The 17,315-nt window shown below is 38.2% G+C and overlaps 1 protein-coding gene across 6 annotated transcripts in view; it reads left to right on the forward strand.

Moving 5' to 3' along the window:
* scrib (scribble planar cell polarity protein) overlaps positions 1 to 16,749 on the forward strand; it is a 1,177,936-nt gene extending 1,161,187 nt beyond the window's left edge. For all 6 annotated transcript variants that reach the window (XM_090386364.1, XM_090386369.1, XM_090386366.1 and 3 more), the window contains one exon: positions 15,486 to 16,749. In XM_090386364.1, the coding sequence (XP_090242490.1) occupies positions 15,486 to 15,631 (146 nt within the window). In that variant the 3' untranslated portion in view covers positions 15,632 to 16,749. The remainder of the gene's footprint in view (positions 1 to 15,485) is intronic.
* Positions 16,750 to 17,315: the final 566 nt, after the last annotated feature.

Below are 17,315 nucleotides of genomic sequence, written 5' to 3' on the forward strand. Positions count from 1 at the left end.
CCAGGGAAGTTGATGCTCTCAGGAAGGCTTATAAAGCCCTTAGAAATGAATACCAAGTTGATAAGAGAAAACAAAGCTCTTTCATGGAGAAATTTGGTATCCAATGCAGGAAATGCAGATCTCTGGGATGTGATATATAGGATCATGAGCAGTAAACTTAACAGAGGGGGAAATTATACATACTACAATTACTCCTGATGGCAATCAAACACGAATTTGGGAAGCATCTATAAATAATATCCTAGATGTACTATTCCTAACTAATGACTAGCCTGTCCCAGAATCCAGCATCAGATCCTAACTGAAAACAGACAGCAAAGACTAGATAGAACCACCTTTCACACAGGAGAAACTGCAAATGGCTTTGGAGAGAACCAAGACAATAAATTAACATTACCATTAGCAAAAGCACATGATGCAAGAAAGCAAGCTTATATACCATCAGCAAAAAAAAACTTTATTTCACCCATCCACTCACTCCAAATTTTTATCAAGTTCTGCCTTGAATCTATTTATAAGCTATCAACTTCCACAACGACAGATGGAAGTTTGTTCCAGCAATCAATCAAAAAATGAGGCCTCCAGACCTGTATACAGTACTCAAGGTGTAGTTTGACCATTGCCTTATTATACAAGGGGATAATCACCTCCTTATCCCTTTAAAAAAATTCCTGTATATCATTGACAAGAAACCATGAGCTACTCTTGCAGACCGTCTGCACTTCTCAGAAAACTTCATATCTGCCTGCACAATTAACCCCCGGGTCCTTTTCATTCTCTACCACTGTCAGTGTGGTACCACATAGTTGATATGTTACTCTGGGATTACTGCTTCCCAAGGCACATCTGTAGCCAGGTGGGCAGGAGCAGTAGAGCGTAGCACATTCTTCTAGATTCGACTGGGGTTCGAGTCAGTGACCACCAAATACAGAGAATGCGGAAAGGTCAGGGAATGACCACCGCATATCCCCGGAGCAATACGGCCTTAGTTGCTAATGCTCCTAAAAACCAAATAACAACAACAACTGCTTCCCATATGTAGTACTTTACATTTGTCAATGTTAAACTTCATTTGCCACCTCTCAACCCATTTGCTCAACTTTTCTAGATCCCGTTGCAGCAGTGTACTGTCATTAGTATCATTAACAACCCTGCCAACCTTTGTATCGTTTGCAAACTTGGACATTAAGCCTGATATACCATCATCAATATCATTTATAAATACAGAAAACAACAATGAACCCATAATTATGAGAGCTTCCTTGGACTCAGGGGAGGTACCCACAGACTGGAGATGTGCAAATGTGACCCCAATTCACAAAGGGGGATCAAAGGCTGACACAAGTAATTATAGTCCTGTGAGTTTAACTTCTGTTCCAGGAAAATTAATGGAGGCACTGGTTAAAGAAGCACTGCAGGATCATCTAGACAACACTTCAGTTATAGCTCGGACACAGCATGGTTTTGTTAAGGGGAAGTCTTGCCTTACCAATTTGATTGGATACTATGATGCAGTCACAAAAGAACTGGATGCAGGGAATAACTTTGATATTATATACTTGGATCTTAGAAAGGCTTTTGATACTGTTGCACATGGAAGACTGCTGCACAAATTGGAGCAGTGTGGCATTGGAGGCAAATTGCTGCTATGGATAAAGGGGTGGTTGAGGGGGAGAAGACAGAGAGTGGTAATCAATGGACACTGGTCGTCATGGACTAATGTTATTAGTGGAGTCCCTCAGGGTTCAGTGTTGGGTCCATTATTGTTTTCTGTATTTATAAATGATGATGATGGTATATCAAGCTTAATGTCCAATTTTGCAGAGGATATGAAGGTTGGCAGGATTGTCAAGGACACTACTAACACTATGCTGCTGCAGCAGGATCTGGAAAGGTTGAGCAGATGGGCTGAGAGGTGGCAAATGAAGTTTAACATTGACAAATGTAAAGTATACTACATCTGGGAAACAGCAACCCCAGAGCAAAGTATCAACTGTGTGGTACTACACTGACAGTGGTAGAGAATGAAAGGGACCTGGGGGTGGTTGTGCAGGCAGATATGAAGTTCTCTGAGCAGTGCAGATGGGCTGCAAGAGTAGCTCATGGTGTATTGTCAATGATATATAGGAATTTTTCTAGCAGGGAATAAATTCACAATAAATCCAATAAATCCACAAAAGCCTTGCTAGTGTGTGAGTGACCAATCCACAAATTCCAGTCAGTATCCAGGAAATTAAAATCCTCCTAAAATCCTATAACATACACCTACTCTCATTTTTCCTTTCCCAGCGCTTAAGTCACACCAAACAGACTGAACATTGCATTGTCCACCAACATCAATTGGATGCACTTCCTTAGATTTTGTGTTTCTTAACTAACAGCATAGCCACTCCTCCCTTCCTGTCCTGTCTATCCTTTCTGTACACATTGTACTCCCCAAATTCAAGTTTTGCACTGCTTATGTCTGTGTGACACCATGTCTCTGATATCCCAACAATATCTGCCTTTGGTATCTTGAGTAGCACTTCAAGCTTATCAAATTTATTAACTATACTCCTAGCATTGGTGTACATGCAAGTATACATGCACCTGTTTCTACTCTTAGTTACCCTATAACACAGCCCATGTAATTACTTGTTCCACTATGACTCCCAGCAGTCCTGGAAATTCCCATTGCCTTGCTTTCCAGGCTGCTGCTCAATTGCATTTCAATAGAAGTAGTGCAAGTATCACTTTTTACCTCTGCCAACGGAATTGCAGACACTTTCAAATTCAACCCTACCTTACGGCTTTTTTTTCAGCATTGTCTTGTACTTGTTAAATGACCAGGGCATGATCTTATAGAGGTGTATGTGTGCTGAAAACGTTTGCCACATGTTCCCTGATCACATACTCGCACTTGTGAACAAATGTTTAAACATGGGACAGTTTCCAAATACCTGGAAGCTAGCGAGTCTAAAACTCCTACTAAAGAATCCTGAAAAACCTCCTACAGAACCAAAGTCATATAGACCCATTGCCCTCCTTCCAGTCATGGGAAAACTATTAGAGAGACTCTTACTAGGAAGATTTGCTAACTATTGCAGTCAAGCATCTGACAGGAAATTCGGATTTAAAGCAAGGTCTTACACTGAAGATGCAATGACGTACCTAACAAGTGCTGTACCTTCTGCTCAGCATAAATACATGCCGGTCATATCCGTAGATTTCGTAGGTTGTTGAAAGTTCTTATAATAAATGTCCATCATCAGTTTCTTCTCTGGGATTGACTCTACTATATCAAATATAATTATGTTGGGGTTTCTCCCCTTTGGATTTTCTAGTCCTAATCCTAAATTTTTAATGTCTGAGTTAGTCTCATTTTTAATGTCTTCTTTACTGGCCACTTAATCAATACTCCGTGATTTCTTATTTTCCTCATGTTATTTACTTTTACTTCTTTTAAATGTGGTTTCAGTTTTGTAATGACTGTGTCTTTCACAGCCTCTCTGCTCTTTAGAAAGGAGTCAGTCTAAGCCTTAAATATATATTTTTTTTTTTTTATGGAAACCCCAAACACGAAAGGTATCAAAACCTATAGTACTTAGTACTGTGCATGGGTTGAAGGAGAAGTATGGGGGGAGGGGGGGCGTCGGAAACTTTGCTCTAGAGACTAAACATGGGTTTCACCACTTCAAGCCTCCAGTATGATTATATTTTGTTCATTTTTTTGTAGTTTATTTGGCTTTGTTACATTTGTCTTAGTTTGGGAGGTTTCATTTTTGTTGGAGGCCCTTGCTGTCCCTAATTTCGATTTTAATACTTTATTTTCTTTGTTTAATTCAATAAGTTTTTCCTCTAAGATGGCCCAATAAGTGACTATTTGAAGGCTGTTGGCAGTAGTTATTCTGTTTGAACATATAGTCCTCTAGACACAGCTTAGTTTCTTTTATCAGTTTGATTGGATCAATTATTCTTGCCAGGGTTTCCAGCTGGCTTTCTTCTTCAGCCTTTTGTGAGTCTGTTTCTATATTATCAATTTTGGCTTTATCTTTCCTGGCCCTTGATTTACATAAGCTCCAGAAGGAAGGGGATGAATCAAATTGGTCCATTTGATATCAAAGGTTTCTACTGTTGATGATCCTGCTCAGATAGCTAGCAAACTGAATGAGTATATTGCACCTACCTTCACACATGAGGAATTCTGTAGGAAAGTGGAGGCCAGAAGTTTATCAAACTAACAGGAGAAAAATGATTTTGTAATAACTGATAGTAAAGTGAAGGAGAAATTATTGAAGTTAAACTTAAAAAAGGCACTTGGGTTGGATAAGATCTATCCAGTTATATTAAAGGAGGTGGCAAAGAAAGTAAGCAAATCCTTAAGAATAATAATTATGAGAGCATCCTTGGACTCAGGACATCCCCTGAAGATGTGCAAATGTATCCCAAATTCACAAAGGGGGTTCAAAGGGTGACACAAATAATTACAGACCTGTTAGTTTAACTTCCGTTCCAGGGGAAATAATGGAGTCACTGATTAAAGAAGTGTTGCAGGATCAACTACACAAGACTGCAGTAATAATTCAGACAGCATGGGTTTGATAGGGGCAGGTGGTGTACGACAAATTTGATTAGATACTACAATGTGGTAACAAAAGAACTGGATGCAAAAATTAATTTTGATGTCATATACTTGGATTTCAGAAAAGCTTTTGGTACTGTTGCACATGGAAGACTGCTGTACAAATTGGAACAGTATGGCATTAAGGGAAAGTTGCTACAATGAATAAAAGGACAGTTGATTGGGAGAAGACAGAGAGTGGTATTCAATGGAAACTGCTCTTCGTGGACTAATGTTATCAGTGGAGTTCCCCGGTGTCTGTGTTGGGCCCATTGTATATTTATCAACGATGTGATGGTATATCAAGCTTAATGTCCAAGTTTTTAGTTGATACAAAGGTTGGCAGGGTGGTTAATGACAGATGCTACTCCAGCAATATCTAGAAAAGTTGGGCAGATGGGCCGAGTGGTGACAACTAAAGTTTAACATTGAGAAATGCAAAGGACTGCATGTGGGTAGTAGTAACCCTACAGAAAAATACCAACTGTGTGGTACAATATTCAGTCTAATGGAGAATGAAAAAGACCTGGGGGTAATTGTGCAGTCAGATGTGAAGTTTTCTGAACAGTGCAGACAGACTGCCAGAGCAGGTAATGGTGTCTTGTTAATGATATACAGGAATTTTTCTAGCAGGGATAAGGGGGGTGATTGTCCTCTTGTAATAGACAAAGGTCAGACCACACTTTAAGTACTGCATACAGGTCTGGAGACCTAATTTTAGGAAGGAAGTAGAGTTGCTAGAACGAGTACAGAGAGAAGCAACAAGGTTGGTGAGGAGAACAAAGGTGTGCTCTTCCTAAGAAAGCATTAGCATTAGTTGAGGCATATGATGCAAGAAATCAAGCTTATACAGCATCAGCCAGAAAAAAAAAAAAAAAAACTCATTTCACCCAGCTTTTCACTCCAGATGTTTGTCTAGTTCAGCCTTATATTTATTTAACCTGTGATTCCCAAAGTGAGTGCTACCACCCCCTTGGGAGTGCTCAAAGCAGAACTAGAAGGCAAGGGGGCAATAGGTGGAAATTGGAAGGCATGGGAACGCAAGGCTGCTCAAAAGGGGCAAAGAATACAAATCGATACCTCCTATGCATAAAGTTATATGTCTGAAAAGCTGATTTTACAGTAGAGCTGCTTGAAGTTCAAATATTTTCCATTTTTCTGATTTAAAGAATTCTATTAACTTATTTAACTAATTTAATTACAACTAAATCAACATAAATTTATTTTGAAACAAAATGCTTACTATTAAACTTCAAACAGTTCTACTGTAAAATCAGCTTTTCAGGCATACAACTTTGTGTAGGAGGTATCGAAATAGCACTTCTCGCATTCGATATAACATGGCAAGAAAACACACAAGTTGCAACCATATGAATTGAGCAGACTAAACAGGATTAAACACGTGTGATGTGGCGAGCGCTCACACAGGTTCTGTCGAGTCCAGTGTTTCATTTTTTGGGACAATTAAACAGGACTAAATATGCACAATGCTGGTACGATGCGACAAACAATCGTGCATCATTTCTGGTTGCAGCAACAAATTACAAATCTTTATCCATTGTGAAAAAGTTCCTAATTACGTTGTCAGCATCATACTTAGTTGAACGTGGATTTAGTGCTGTTATGGACCTTTTGAAGAAAAAGAGAAACAGACTACAAATAGTGGAACAGGGTGATTTAAGAATGCTGCTTACTGATATTGAGCCAGATGTGGAAAAATTAGTGTCATGGCATCAGACCCATCCTGCACATTAATTATTTTTATATTAATAAATCAAGTACTTTTAGATACTGTTGTACAATTATATTTTTGTTTATAAAATAAATGCTTAAATTTTAAATAGATTTTTTATTAAAATTTAATTTTTGATAGTTTTTTTATTAAAATTTAATTTTCAATGTATCATTTTTGACTGACTTTATGGGTGGGGCTGATGAAATATATGCTCTAAAAGGGGGTGGTAGTCCGAAAAAGTTTGGGAAACACTGATTTAAGCCATCAATTTCCACAACAACAGATGGAAGTCTGTTCCAGCAATCAACTACCTGCTCTCTAAAGGCAAACTTCTGCACATCTATTCTACAACTGCCTTTCCTCAATTTGAGTCTATGTCCTCTCAAGTTCTTAATCTGAGTAAGCAGAAGAATGCCATCAGCATTGAGCCTGCTCAAACCATTCAAATCCTTATACACCTCAGTCAGTTCACCTTGCAGGTGCCTAGTCTCCATGTGCTGCAACTTGCACTACTTAAGCCTCTCTTGGTAAGAGCACCTCTTTGTTCCACTCACCAATCTTGTTGTCCTTCTCTGTACTCATTCTAGCAACTCTACAGCATTCCTAAAATGAGATCTCCAGACCTGTACGTAGTAGTACTCAAGGTGTGGCCTGCCCATTGCCTTATACAAAGGGATAATCACCTTTTTGTCTCTGCTAGCAAAATTCCTATATATCATTGACAAGACTCCATGACCTGCTCTGGCAGCTCATCTGTACTGATCAGAGAACTTCATATCTGACTGCACAATTACCCCCAGGTCATTTTCATTCTCCACCTCCCTGAGTGGAGTACCACACAGTTGGTACATTTCTCTGGTTACTGCTACCCATATGCAGTACTTTGCATGTGTCAGTGTTAAACTTCAGTTGCCACTTCTCAGCTCATCTGCCTAACTTTTCTAGATCCTGTTGCAGTAGCACACTGCCATTACTGACCCCCGATGCCAAGCATATTGCGAAGCCAAGCGATATTTCTGCAATTTATATATTTCTGCTCTTCAAAGGCGATTAAAGTTATTTTTAAGTTCTTACATTTCTCGAAATTCTTATTTTTAAAACCGTTCTATACTTGAAAAGCCACAAGTTAGAACACAGATAAATGGTTCCCTACCTTTCTTTCTATAAAGAAATTCCATATTTCTAGGTCACTAACCAGCTAACAGTTTAACCGCCTGGTCTCCTAGCAGCACTGCTCCTGCCTTCATGGCATGGCCGGAAACCTTGACAGATACGTTCTCTTGCCAAGGGCTAAAAGGAGCAAATATGGAAAACACAGACCATCAGGATATTGAGAACGATAATCCAAAGAGAGCATCCTTGCCCATCATTCTTAATCATCCACTCACTAGTCAGCCTATGAGTAAATTGTCTGCCTTCGTCATTCAAAAACATCTCGAGGGTATTGCAGGAGACTTACTAGTAGAAACCACAGACATTCCGAGAAGCTATTACGACTTACCAGTTTGCTGTCATTCCAGTAAAAATATCTACTCACGCAACCCTAAATTCATCTAAGGGTGTGATATCCAGTTGGGACCTATTAAATGTCACCGAGGAAGAAATAACCCAAGAGCTGCAGGGACAACACGTAATTGAAGCAAGACAAATGATGATTAAAAAAGATAGTGTGTTTAAGGTCTAACGGCACCAGGGGTTTCCCCCATCTCCACGTAGGTTACATTGTCGTTTGATACAGTACACTGTACAGGCTAGAGATTTAAAAATGTATGGATATACAAATGCTGCAACAGGATCTGGAAAGGTTGAGCAGATGGGCTGAGAGGTGGCAAATGAAGTTTAACATTGACAAATGTAAAGTACTACATATGGGAAACAGTAACCCAGATCAACGTATCAACTCTGTGGTACTACGCTGACAGTGGTAGAGAATGAAAAGGACCTGGGGGTAATTGTGCAGGCAGATATGAAGTTCTCTGAGCAGTGCAGACGAGCTGCAAGAGTAGCTCATGGTGTCTTGTCAATGATATACAGGAATTTTTCTAGCAGGGATAGGGATGTGATTATTCCCTTGTATAAGGCATTGGTCAGGCCACACCTTGAGTACTGTATACAGGTCTGGAGGCCTCATTTCAAGAAGGATGTAGAGCTGCTGGAACGAGTACAGAGAAGGGCAACAAGATTAGTGAATGGAACAAAGGGTTGCTCTTACAAAGAAAGGCTTAAGTTTTGTAAATTACAGAATCTGGAGACTAGGCATCGGCGAGGTGATCTGATAGAGGTGTATAAGGCTTTGAATGGCTTGAGCATGCTCAATGCCGATGGGATTCTTCCTCTTGCTCAGAATAATCACCTGAGAGGGCATAAATTCAAATTGAGGAAGGACGGATGTCGGATAGATGTGTGGAAATTTGCCTTTAGCCAGCGGGCAGTTGGTTTGTGGAATAGACTTCCATCACTTGTTGTTGAAGTTGATAGCCTAAACAAATTTAAGGCTCAGCTGGACAGGTATTTCGAACGAACGGAGGGGTGAAATGGGAGTAGTGGTTGTGTTTTTTTTTGGCTGATGCTGAATAAGCTTGCTTTCTTGCATCATATGCCTCTACTAATGCTAATGCTAATATTGTGGTGTGTAGTGTCGTGTACTGTTGTTCTTCTGGCCATTGAGCCACTGGGACCCTGGTGGGTCCAAACGTTGCCCACACTAGGCCCCCGTGGAGGCAGACCAGGTACACCAGTACTTTGTTTTATTCTGGCAGGCTCTGCCACCTAATTTCCTGAGATTTTAGTGGCTAGGGCCTAAAAAAAAAAATGGGGAGACAACGCTAGAATTAGAAAAGGCCTATGAATGCAGTTTAATTTTTCAAATTTAAATTTGGACGTATGGGACGTGTTAGTGTACAGATAGAGTAAAGGGGAGAGACTGAAGTCTGAGGGGGGGAGTCAGAAGTATGGAAACAAAAGAAAAGATGACTCCAATGATTTCCAGTGGGGCATGCCCATGCCCCGCCAGGAGAAAGTGGAGGGTTGGCAGGGAAGGAAGAAGACAACAGATCGTCCTCTCCCCTCTCCCCACCAGGATAGGGAAAGAAAGTGGGTGAGGCTAGGTGCCCTACCCAGTATGCCAACTGGCGAGGTAGCAGCTTAGTTGCATCCAAAGTCTTTGCTTTCATAATGTGTCCAGCCAGGGCTGCCAACTGACAAGGTGGCAGCATAACTGTGGTCAGAATCAGTTTCTGTGTTTGTCTTGTCTTATCGTGATAAGAGGAAGATGAGACATCAGTTTTGGCTTCAACCAGCACAGTTTGCTACATGCAGTTTTGGTCCTGATGGGAGAGTGTCTAGTTTAGTGTTTGTTACATCAGGTCTTTGTAGAGGAAGCGAAGTCTGTTCAGTTTTGTGAACAGATTTTTTTTTTTTTTTTTTTTTTTTTTCGATAACAGGATAGTGGTTGTTTCTTATTCAGTTTTGCCAGTGTTGCTCTTCAGGCTGAGGTTCAGTGCACGGTCCGTAGTGATGAGGTTGTTCTGGACATGATAAGTAGTTGCCAAGTTTCTTGGTTGCAGTAGGGTTCTGCGCCTTGTGAACAAGTCTTAGACAAACTTTGTGAATGATTTGCAGTTCTGTTCATCATCAAGTAGGCAGTGTTCCTAGTTCCTGGGATTGTACTGGAGCTCAGTGATGAGAAGGGTTCGGAAATCTTCATACAAATGGCAGTCGAACATCAAGTGGTCCCAGGTTTCTTGGGAGCCACATGCACATAGGGGATTGTTTTCGATGCCTAGCATGGTGAGTTTGCTGCGGATGGCACCGTATCCAGTTAGAAGATAGGTAGTTTGTAGTCCTGGTGAAAACCAGGTCGGGGACTTGGGAAATATTCTGTCGATGCCTGGTATAAATTTTTGAGTTATTTCTCCTTTGGTGGAGGTTGTCCACCTTTCCTGCCAAATTTGTTGTAGGTAGGTCAGAAGTCTTCTTTTCTCGCTAGGTCTGTTGCTTAATGGATCTGTTATATGGTCGATATAGGTTGCATATTTGTCTCTACTGAATCGATAGAGCATTCCAACACGTGTGACCTCCAGGTCAAGGGGTAGCACCCCTGCCAGTACCTGCAGTATGTGTGCTAACCGTGTTACATGCCCTAGTCATGTTAAGAAGAATTGGCCTGTGAATGGACTCCAATTTTCTCTTATTGACTACGGTGGAAGCCTTGTGAAACCATGCCCCAGAGACGTAAGTGATTGCAGGAATGAATATGGCTTTATAAAAGAGAGCCAGCGTGCATTTTTTCAACCCCCCAGTCTCGGCAGATCACCCTGGCCACCATTGCTATGTAGGTCCTGATCTTTCTTTGTATATAGTTCAGGTGAGGGAGGAAGGATAGGTTCTTATCTATTATTATTATTCCTAGATGCTTTAGTTCAGTGACAAGTTTGACTGTAATGCCATGGATCTTGATCTGTGATGGTCTTGTTGGTGCCAGGGAGCCTTTTAGCAAGATGGATTGAGATTTTGTGGGTGATATTGTGAGGTAGTGGAGTCGTACCCAGTCCATAAAGGTGGTGAGGGTGCAATTTTCATAGGTTTCAAGTTGAGCCCTTGAGTTAGCAGCCAATATCAACTTGCACCTACCAGAAATATTATTCTCACTTTCGATGCACCCAACTTCCCTTCCTCTGTAAAAGCAGGTTATTTACTTTGCTGCATCCGCTCCCTACATTCCAAACCCTTTAAGATGTTATAAATGCCAAAAATATGGCCACTCACAAACTGTATGCAGAGGAGTTCCTATCTCCAATTGTGCATGGAAGACTACTGTACAAATTGGAGCAGAATGGTATTAAGGGTAAGTTGCTACAATGTATAAAAGGGTGGATGGGTAGGAGAACACAGAGAGTGGTAATCAATGGACACTGCTCTTCGTGGACTAATGTTATTAGTGGAAATCACATACAAAGTGAATGTACAACTACAAAAATGACCTGCCCAAATTGCAAAGGTGACCATCCTGCCTGCATATTCAAAGACATGTGAAAAGTGGAAAACAAAGAAAAAAAAAATTGTAAAATACAAAGTTTTTAAACAAAGTCAGTTACCAAGAAGCGAGAAAAATAGATGCACCTACTATAACCAAAAATATGACCTATGCCAAAGCTGTAAAAAAGTATCAGACAGTCTCCATTCAAACTGATGTAACAGTTCCCACTAACAAATCAATTTCTAATTGGGCAAGAAATGTTCTTTGTGAGCAAAAACCAAGTATACGTGAGCAACAATCCAAGTTCTCTCACCAGGCAAATAATACTCCTCTGACAATTCCATCGGCATCTCCTCCTCCAGTGATAGATATCATATCTAGACAAGATTGCAGCAATAATTCAGACACAGCATGGGTTTGTTAAAGGAAAGTCTTGTCTGACAAATTTGATTAGATACTATGATGTGGTTACAAAGGAACATGAGGAAAAAATCATTTTGATATCATATACTTGGATTTCAAGAAAGCTTTTGACACTTTTGCACATGGAAGACTACTGTACAAATTGGAGCAGAATAGTATTAAGGGTAAGTTGCTACAATGGATAAAAGGGTGGTTGAGTAGGAGAAGACAGAGAGTGGTAATCAGTGGACACTGCTCTTTGAGGACTAATGTTATTAGTGTAGTCCCATAGGATTCTGTGTTGGGCCCACTGTTGTTTTGTATATTTATCAATGATATTGATGAAGGTATATCAGGAGTAGTGTCGAAGTTTGCAGATGATACAAAAGTTGGCAGAGTTGGTAATGACAGTAATGGCAGTGTGCTACTGCAACAGGATCTAGAAAATTTGGGCAGATAGACTGAGAAGTGGTAACTGAAGTTTATCATTGACAAATGCAAAGTACTGCATATGGTTAGAAGTAACCCCAGAGAAATGTACCAACTGTGTGGTACTATACTTAGGGTGGTAAAAATGAAAAAGACCTGGAAGTAATTGTGCAGTCAGATATGAAGTTTTCTGAGCAATGCAGACAGGCTGCCAGGGCAGGTCATGGGGTTTTGTCAATGATATACACAAATTTTGCTAGCAGGGAAAAGGAGGTGATTGTTCCTTTGTATAAGGCAATGGTCAGGCCACACCTTGAGTACTGCGTACAGGTCTAGAGGCCTCATTTTAGAAAGGATGTAGAGTTGCTTGAACATGTACAGAGAAGGGCAACAAGATTGGTGAGTGGCTGGAGACTAGGCACCTGCGAGTTGATCTAATTTAGGTGTATAAGGCCTTGAATGGGTGGAGCATGCTGAATTCTGATGAGATTCTTCTGCTTGCTGAGATTATGAACCTAAGGGGGCATAAATTCAAATTGTGGAAAGAAAGTTGTAGAATAGATGTGCAGAAATATGCCTTTAGCCTGTTTGGTTGATTGCCGGAACAAACTTGCATCTGTCATGGAAATAGCTGAAATAAATTCAAGGAGGAACTAGACAAACTTTTCGAGGGAATGGTTGTGTGATTTTTTTTTTTTTTTTTTTTTTTGGCTAATGCTATATAAGCTCATACGCTTTTTCTGGCATCACATGTCTCTATTACTATTATTACTATATCTCATAGTAAAAATGCAAATGTAATGAAAAATATTCAGAACACAACCATGGACACAGATGGCACATCCGTACAGGATGATCCCCTTTTAAAAATCTATGTAGAAGAAGAAATGGACACTGGTCAGCCAGTTTTCTCTGAAAAAGGTAAACCAAAATTGGAACATCATAAGTCAGTAACCTTCAAAAAGTAGTCAGATACAGCTCCATCAATTAACCGCAAATAATGCCTTGTATTTTACATTGGAACTGCGGAGGCTTTCATTACAACACAGATGATATCCATGATCTAATTAACCGATATTCTCCAGTTTCCCTTTGTCTTCAGAAAACTTACCTAACCTTTGCAAATTTCTCCTTCAATAAAGAACTGTTGCCTTTATCGAAGAGTGTGAAATACAGCTAACGCTGCCCATAGTGATGTGGAAATCCTAGTAAATTCAAAGATCCCAACTAAATATATACCACTTCAAACTGAAATAGAAGCTGTTGCTGTTCATATAACTCTCTGTATTTCAATAACACTTGTCGCAATCTACCTATCACCAAACCATACTTACTCTTTAAAAGATCTTGAAGATCTCTTCATACAGATACCTCCAACCTCCACCTTTCTATATATTAGGGGATTTTAACAGGCACCATCCCTTATGGGGCAATCCTAAAACAGACGTGGTCGACTCATTGAAAGCTTTCTAGAGTCACAAAATCTAGACCGTCTGGGGGAACATTTAAATGCCATAAGAACCGCTGAATACAACAAGTCTGCTGTGGCCGAACATTTTTGGGAGAAGCAGCATCAAATCTCCCCGGAGGACGCTATTATTTTGGATTGTGCACATGGATACTGGGAGCGTAAATGGCTCGAGGGTTTACGGATTAGTTCATCCAGTAGGAATACCATGAATAGAGATAGAGGTATACGTATTAATCCTATCTTTGAAACAATTATATTAAGGTCGGGTGAACGATTTTCTTTGCCACGTTCCCGAGACATTTCCGCTTCCAGTTCTGACCATGTGCCGATTGAACCACGTGGAGAAATACCACGTGTGGAGGTACCGTGAGCTTGCTACTTAAGGAGATGTTGCAGGAAGTCATATCACTGTTGAAGAAGGGAGCTGACGCTCCCGAAAGCTTCAGGTTTTTAGCGCTTTTAATGTTTTATATTTTAGCAAATTTTATTGTAAATGATCTTTTATTACAGTTTTTAGCATTCCGCAATAGTTTATTGTAAATATTTTTTTGTGTAAAGATTGTAGTCATATTAAAATTTTAAATTTTATTCAATGGTCGGTGTATGAATTTATATATATTTTTAGACATGAGTTTTCCCGACCTCAGAGGCCTCTTTCAGGAGTTAGAATGTTTACAGATTATGGGTAAATGTCTGCTTTTGACTGCTGAGGCAACCCATGGTGGTATGCCTCCACAGTATAAGATCAATACACATAGTAGCAAATTTAGTTTAAATTATTTCTCACACAAAGTGAAACTATTTATTTTAAAAAGGAATAAAGCAGAGGTTGAAATGGAGAATTTCACAAAACAGAATAGAACACTCATTAACACAATATCCTATTTTTAATACTCAAGTATGTACATGATATTGCTAATATGTGTGATGAACTGGAAACATTCTGGCACACTCCATTCCATTTCAAGCCCTGGAATAAAGTAGTTCTACTCATAATTACAAATATACCATTCTTTGTACTAAATATCATGGTTGTCATTTCTCCCTACTACATTTAGCTAAACATTGTGCATGATTTCACCTTACAGTACTTGTTCTGGTAAGAATTGAATATTATAAGCTTAATTTTTTTTTTCTGTTCCAAAACATGTGCATTAGAAAAGTTTCTGTTAACGAAATGTTATAAAATTTTCATTGGATAATTCAGTCAAGGAATATAAAGTTGCTTCAAGCCCTGTGGTGCAAGCACTAATGCAGTGATATAAATTGCACATTCTTGCTTTTATCACTTTAGTTCTCTAATGATACTGCATTAAAACATAACATATCACTTTGACTGAATCCATTAAGAGATTGGATAAATTCTAATGATATAGGGTTAACTGTTTGGATTTGTAACTATGGATAGATAAAACAAATACCTGTTTAATTTAAAAAACTGAAAACTATTAACACTAATTTTAATGGACACTAGTCTGATATATTAAATAAAACTATACAAGGAAATACTGTGTTTTTTTTTTTTTTTTTAGTATTATAAAAGCTATAATTTATTCATAACATGGAAAATCAGTGCTATACAATGCTTCTAAATATGCCCCATCCAGTTATTCAAAAACTTTTTTTTTTTTTTCTGAACGTTCAGACATTTTGTCTCAACTTTATTATTTTCAGACCTAATAGATATTTTTTTCAAAAATAACATATATTGTCATCCTGTATATATTTTTATTGTTTTTGGTATATTATTTGTATTTGCTCTTATTTTATTTTTAACTTATTTTTATTTATTTTTGTATATTTATTTTAATAAAGTTCATTTGGTCATCCCAAGTAATTTTATTGTTGAAATAAAACTGTTTATTCACAGGATTACAAGACGAGGAGGAAGAAGAGGAAGAGGAATGTAGCTTGCCTGATTTATGTTCTGGTGAAAATTTAAAGAATGACACCTTCCCATCAGGACTTTCTTCAGGGAAAAAAAAAAAAAGAAAACGCAAAACCAAAAAGCGTTAGTATATTAGCAAGAAGGAATATCAAGAAATAAAATTTATAAAGACACATTGAGCTCCTGAAACCAGTGATGATTTAACCAGATTTAACATCTAATAGCACCAGACATTCTTACTTTGTGCATATGGGTGGGTGAGTGTTTGTGTGTGTGAGAGAGGAGAAGGAAAATGAATACGAGAGGTAATAAATGACACAGTGACTGGTTAAATATTTTGTATTATTTAAATACACAGAGCAAACTTTCTTAGGGACAGTATTTAATTGTATTCTGATGGTGCCCTACCTTGCTGCCATGGTATATGTTTGTATATTTTTCTACCACTGCTGCCTGCTGAAAACAGACCTCAGAAGTAATACTTGGCTGTCATGTGTCACAAAGATTCATTGTTTTTAATAAGTTTCAACTATATATATGCATTTTTAGAAAGCAAAAAAGGCAGAGCGAGAGAGGGAATGATTCACATGATGAGATCTACTTCATATAACCTCAGAGCATCCAGTAAATAAAGCAAACAAAGAAATCCACCTCATTATTAAATGAATGAGACTGTTCTTACTGAAAGATGGCATGTCCTTCCTGTAGCTTAGCAGTGTTGAATTTTGTGCCTTTCTGGTCCTTCTGAGACAGAATTATTGTATATTTTAATTTGTAATGAAGAAATGCCTTAATTCTATAAGAAGTTACTGTATTTGCTTAAAATTTAAGAAAGGATATGGTTGATCTGTTTGTATAGTGTACAGAGGGAGGAAATTATATAATTAATGTTTCTATCTTGCATATTTTAATGGGGATAAAGTTTCTAATGGGGTAAATAGGTTATCAAGAAAGGGCAACTATTCTCTTTTAATGAGAGTATACTTAAGTATACTTCATAACTTCATCAGCCTGTATCCTTGAGCCTGTTTGTTGAGCCACTTTTAGTGGAAATGTATATTACTCTTTCATGTAATATTTCCTTTAATATTTTGGGGTATAATTTATCAAATGAAAAGTAAGTTATTCTGTGCATTCAGATTATGGCAATTTTAATTATCATTTATTATTATTTTATTTTCTTTCAGGGTTTAGATGTATTAATCCTATTATGAACATACACACACACACGTGCACACATACACAAACACACACATGTAAAAAAATACTTTTTTTAATACTTTTCATATGAATAATTCAGAAAAGAACAAACTGGGTTTTTTTGCAAAATGGTATACAAATACAAAAATTAATATTTCCATAAATTTTGTCATTTGTTGTGCTAAATTTACAGAAAACTTCATAATCATAATTACATTTCATCACTCTCATTTGAACTTTGCAATATCCTAATGGCCATATCATTTGTAAGAAATGCATATAACGAACTGTGTTGTTTAAAAAAAAAAAGAACTTTAGTATTAATCTTTTATATGAACTTTGTTGTCAAATTACATCTAAAAATCATTCCAAGAGTGAGAAAATAATCTGTGGTTAGTTGTATACTTCCTTGCTACCATTTTATTTTTACTGTGTTTTGTGTGTGTGTATATATATATATATACAGTATATATATATATATATATATATCCAAACTATCTTTAAAATAACTTTCACAGGACCACAGTATGAAAATGCATGAGGTACCGATCATTTCTTGCCTCATACTTGTAAAATTGCTATACTTTTACAGAAATAAAAAATTTTTAAATG

Source organism: Mastigoproctus giganteus, chromosome 12 (assembly GCF_048544385.1).
Source record: "Mastigoproctus giganteus isolate SK-2022 chromosome 12, ASM4854438v1, whole genome shotgun sequence".
Taxonomy (NCBI): Eukaryota; Metazoa; Arthropoda; class Arachnida; order Uropygi; family Thelyphonidae; genus Mastigoproctus; species Mastigoproctus giganteus.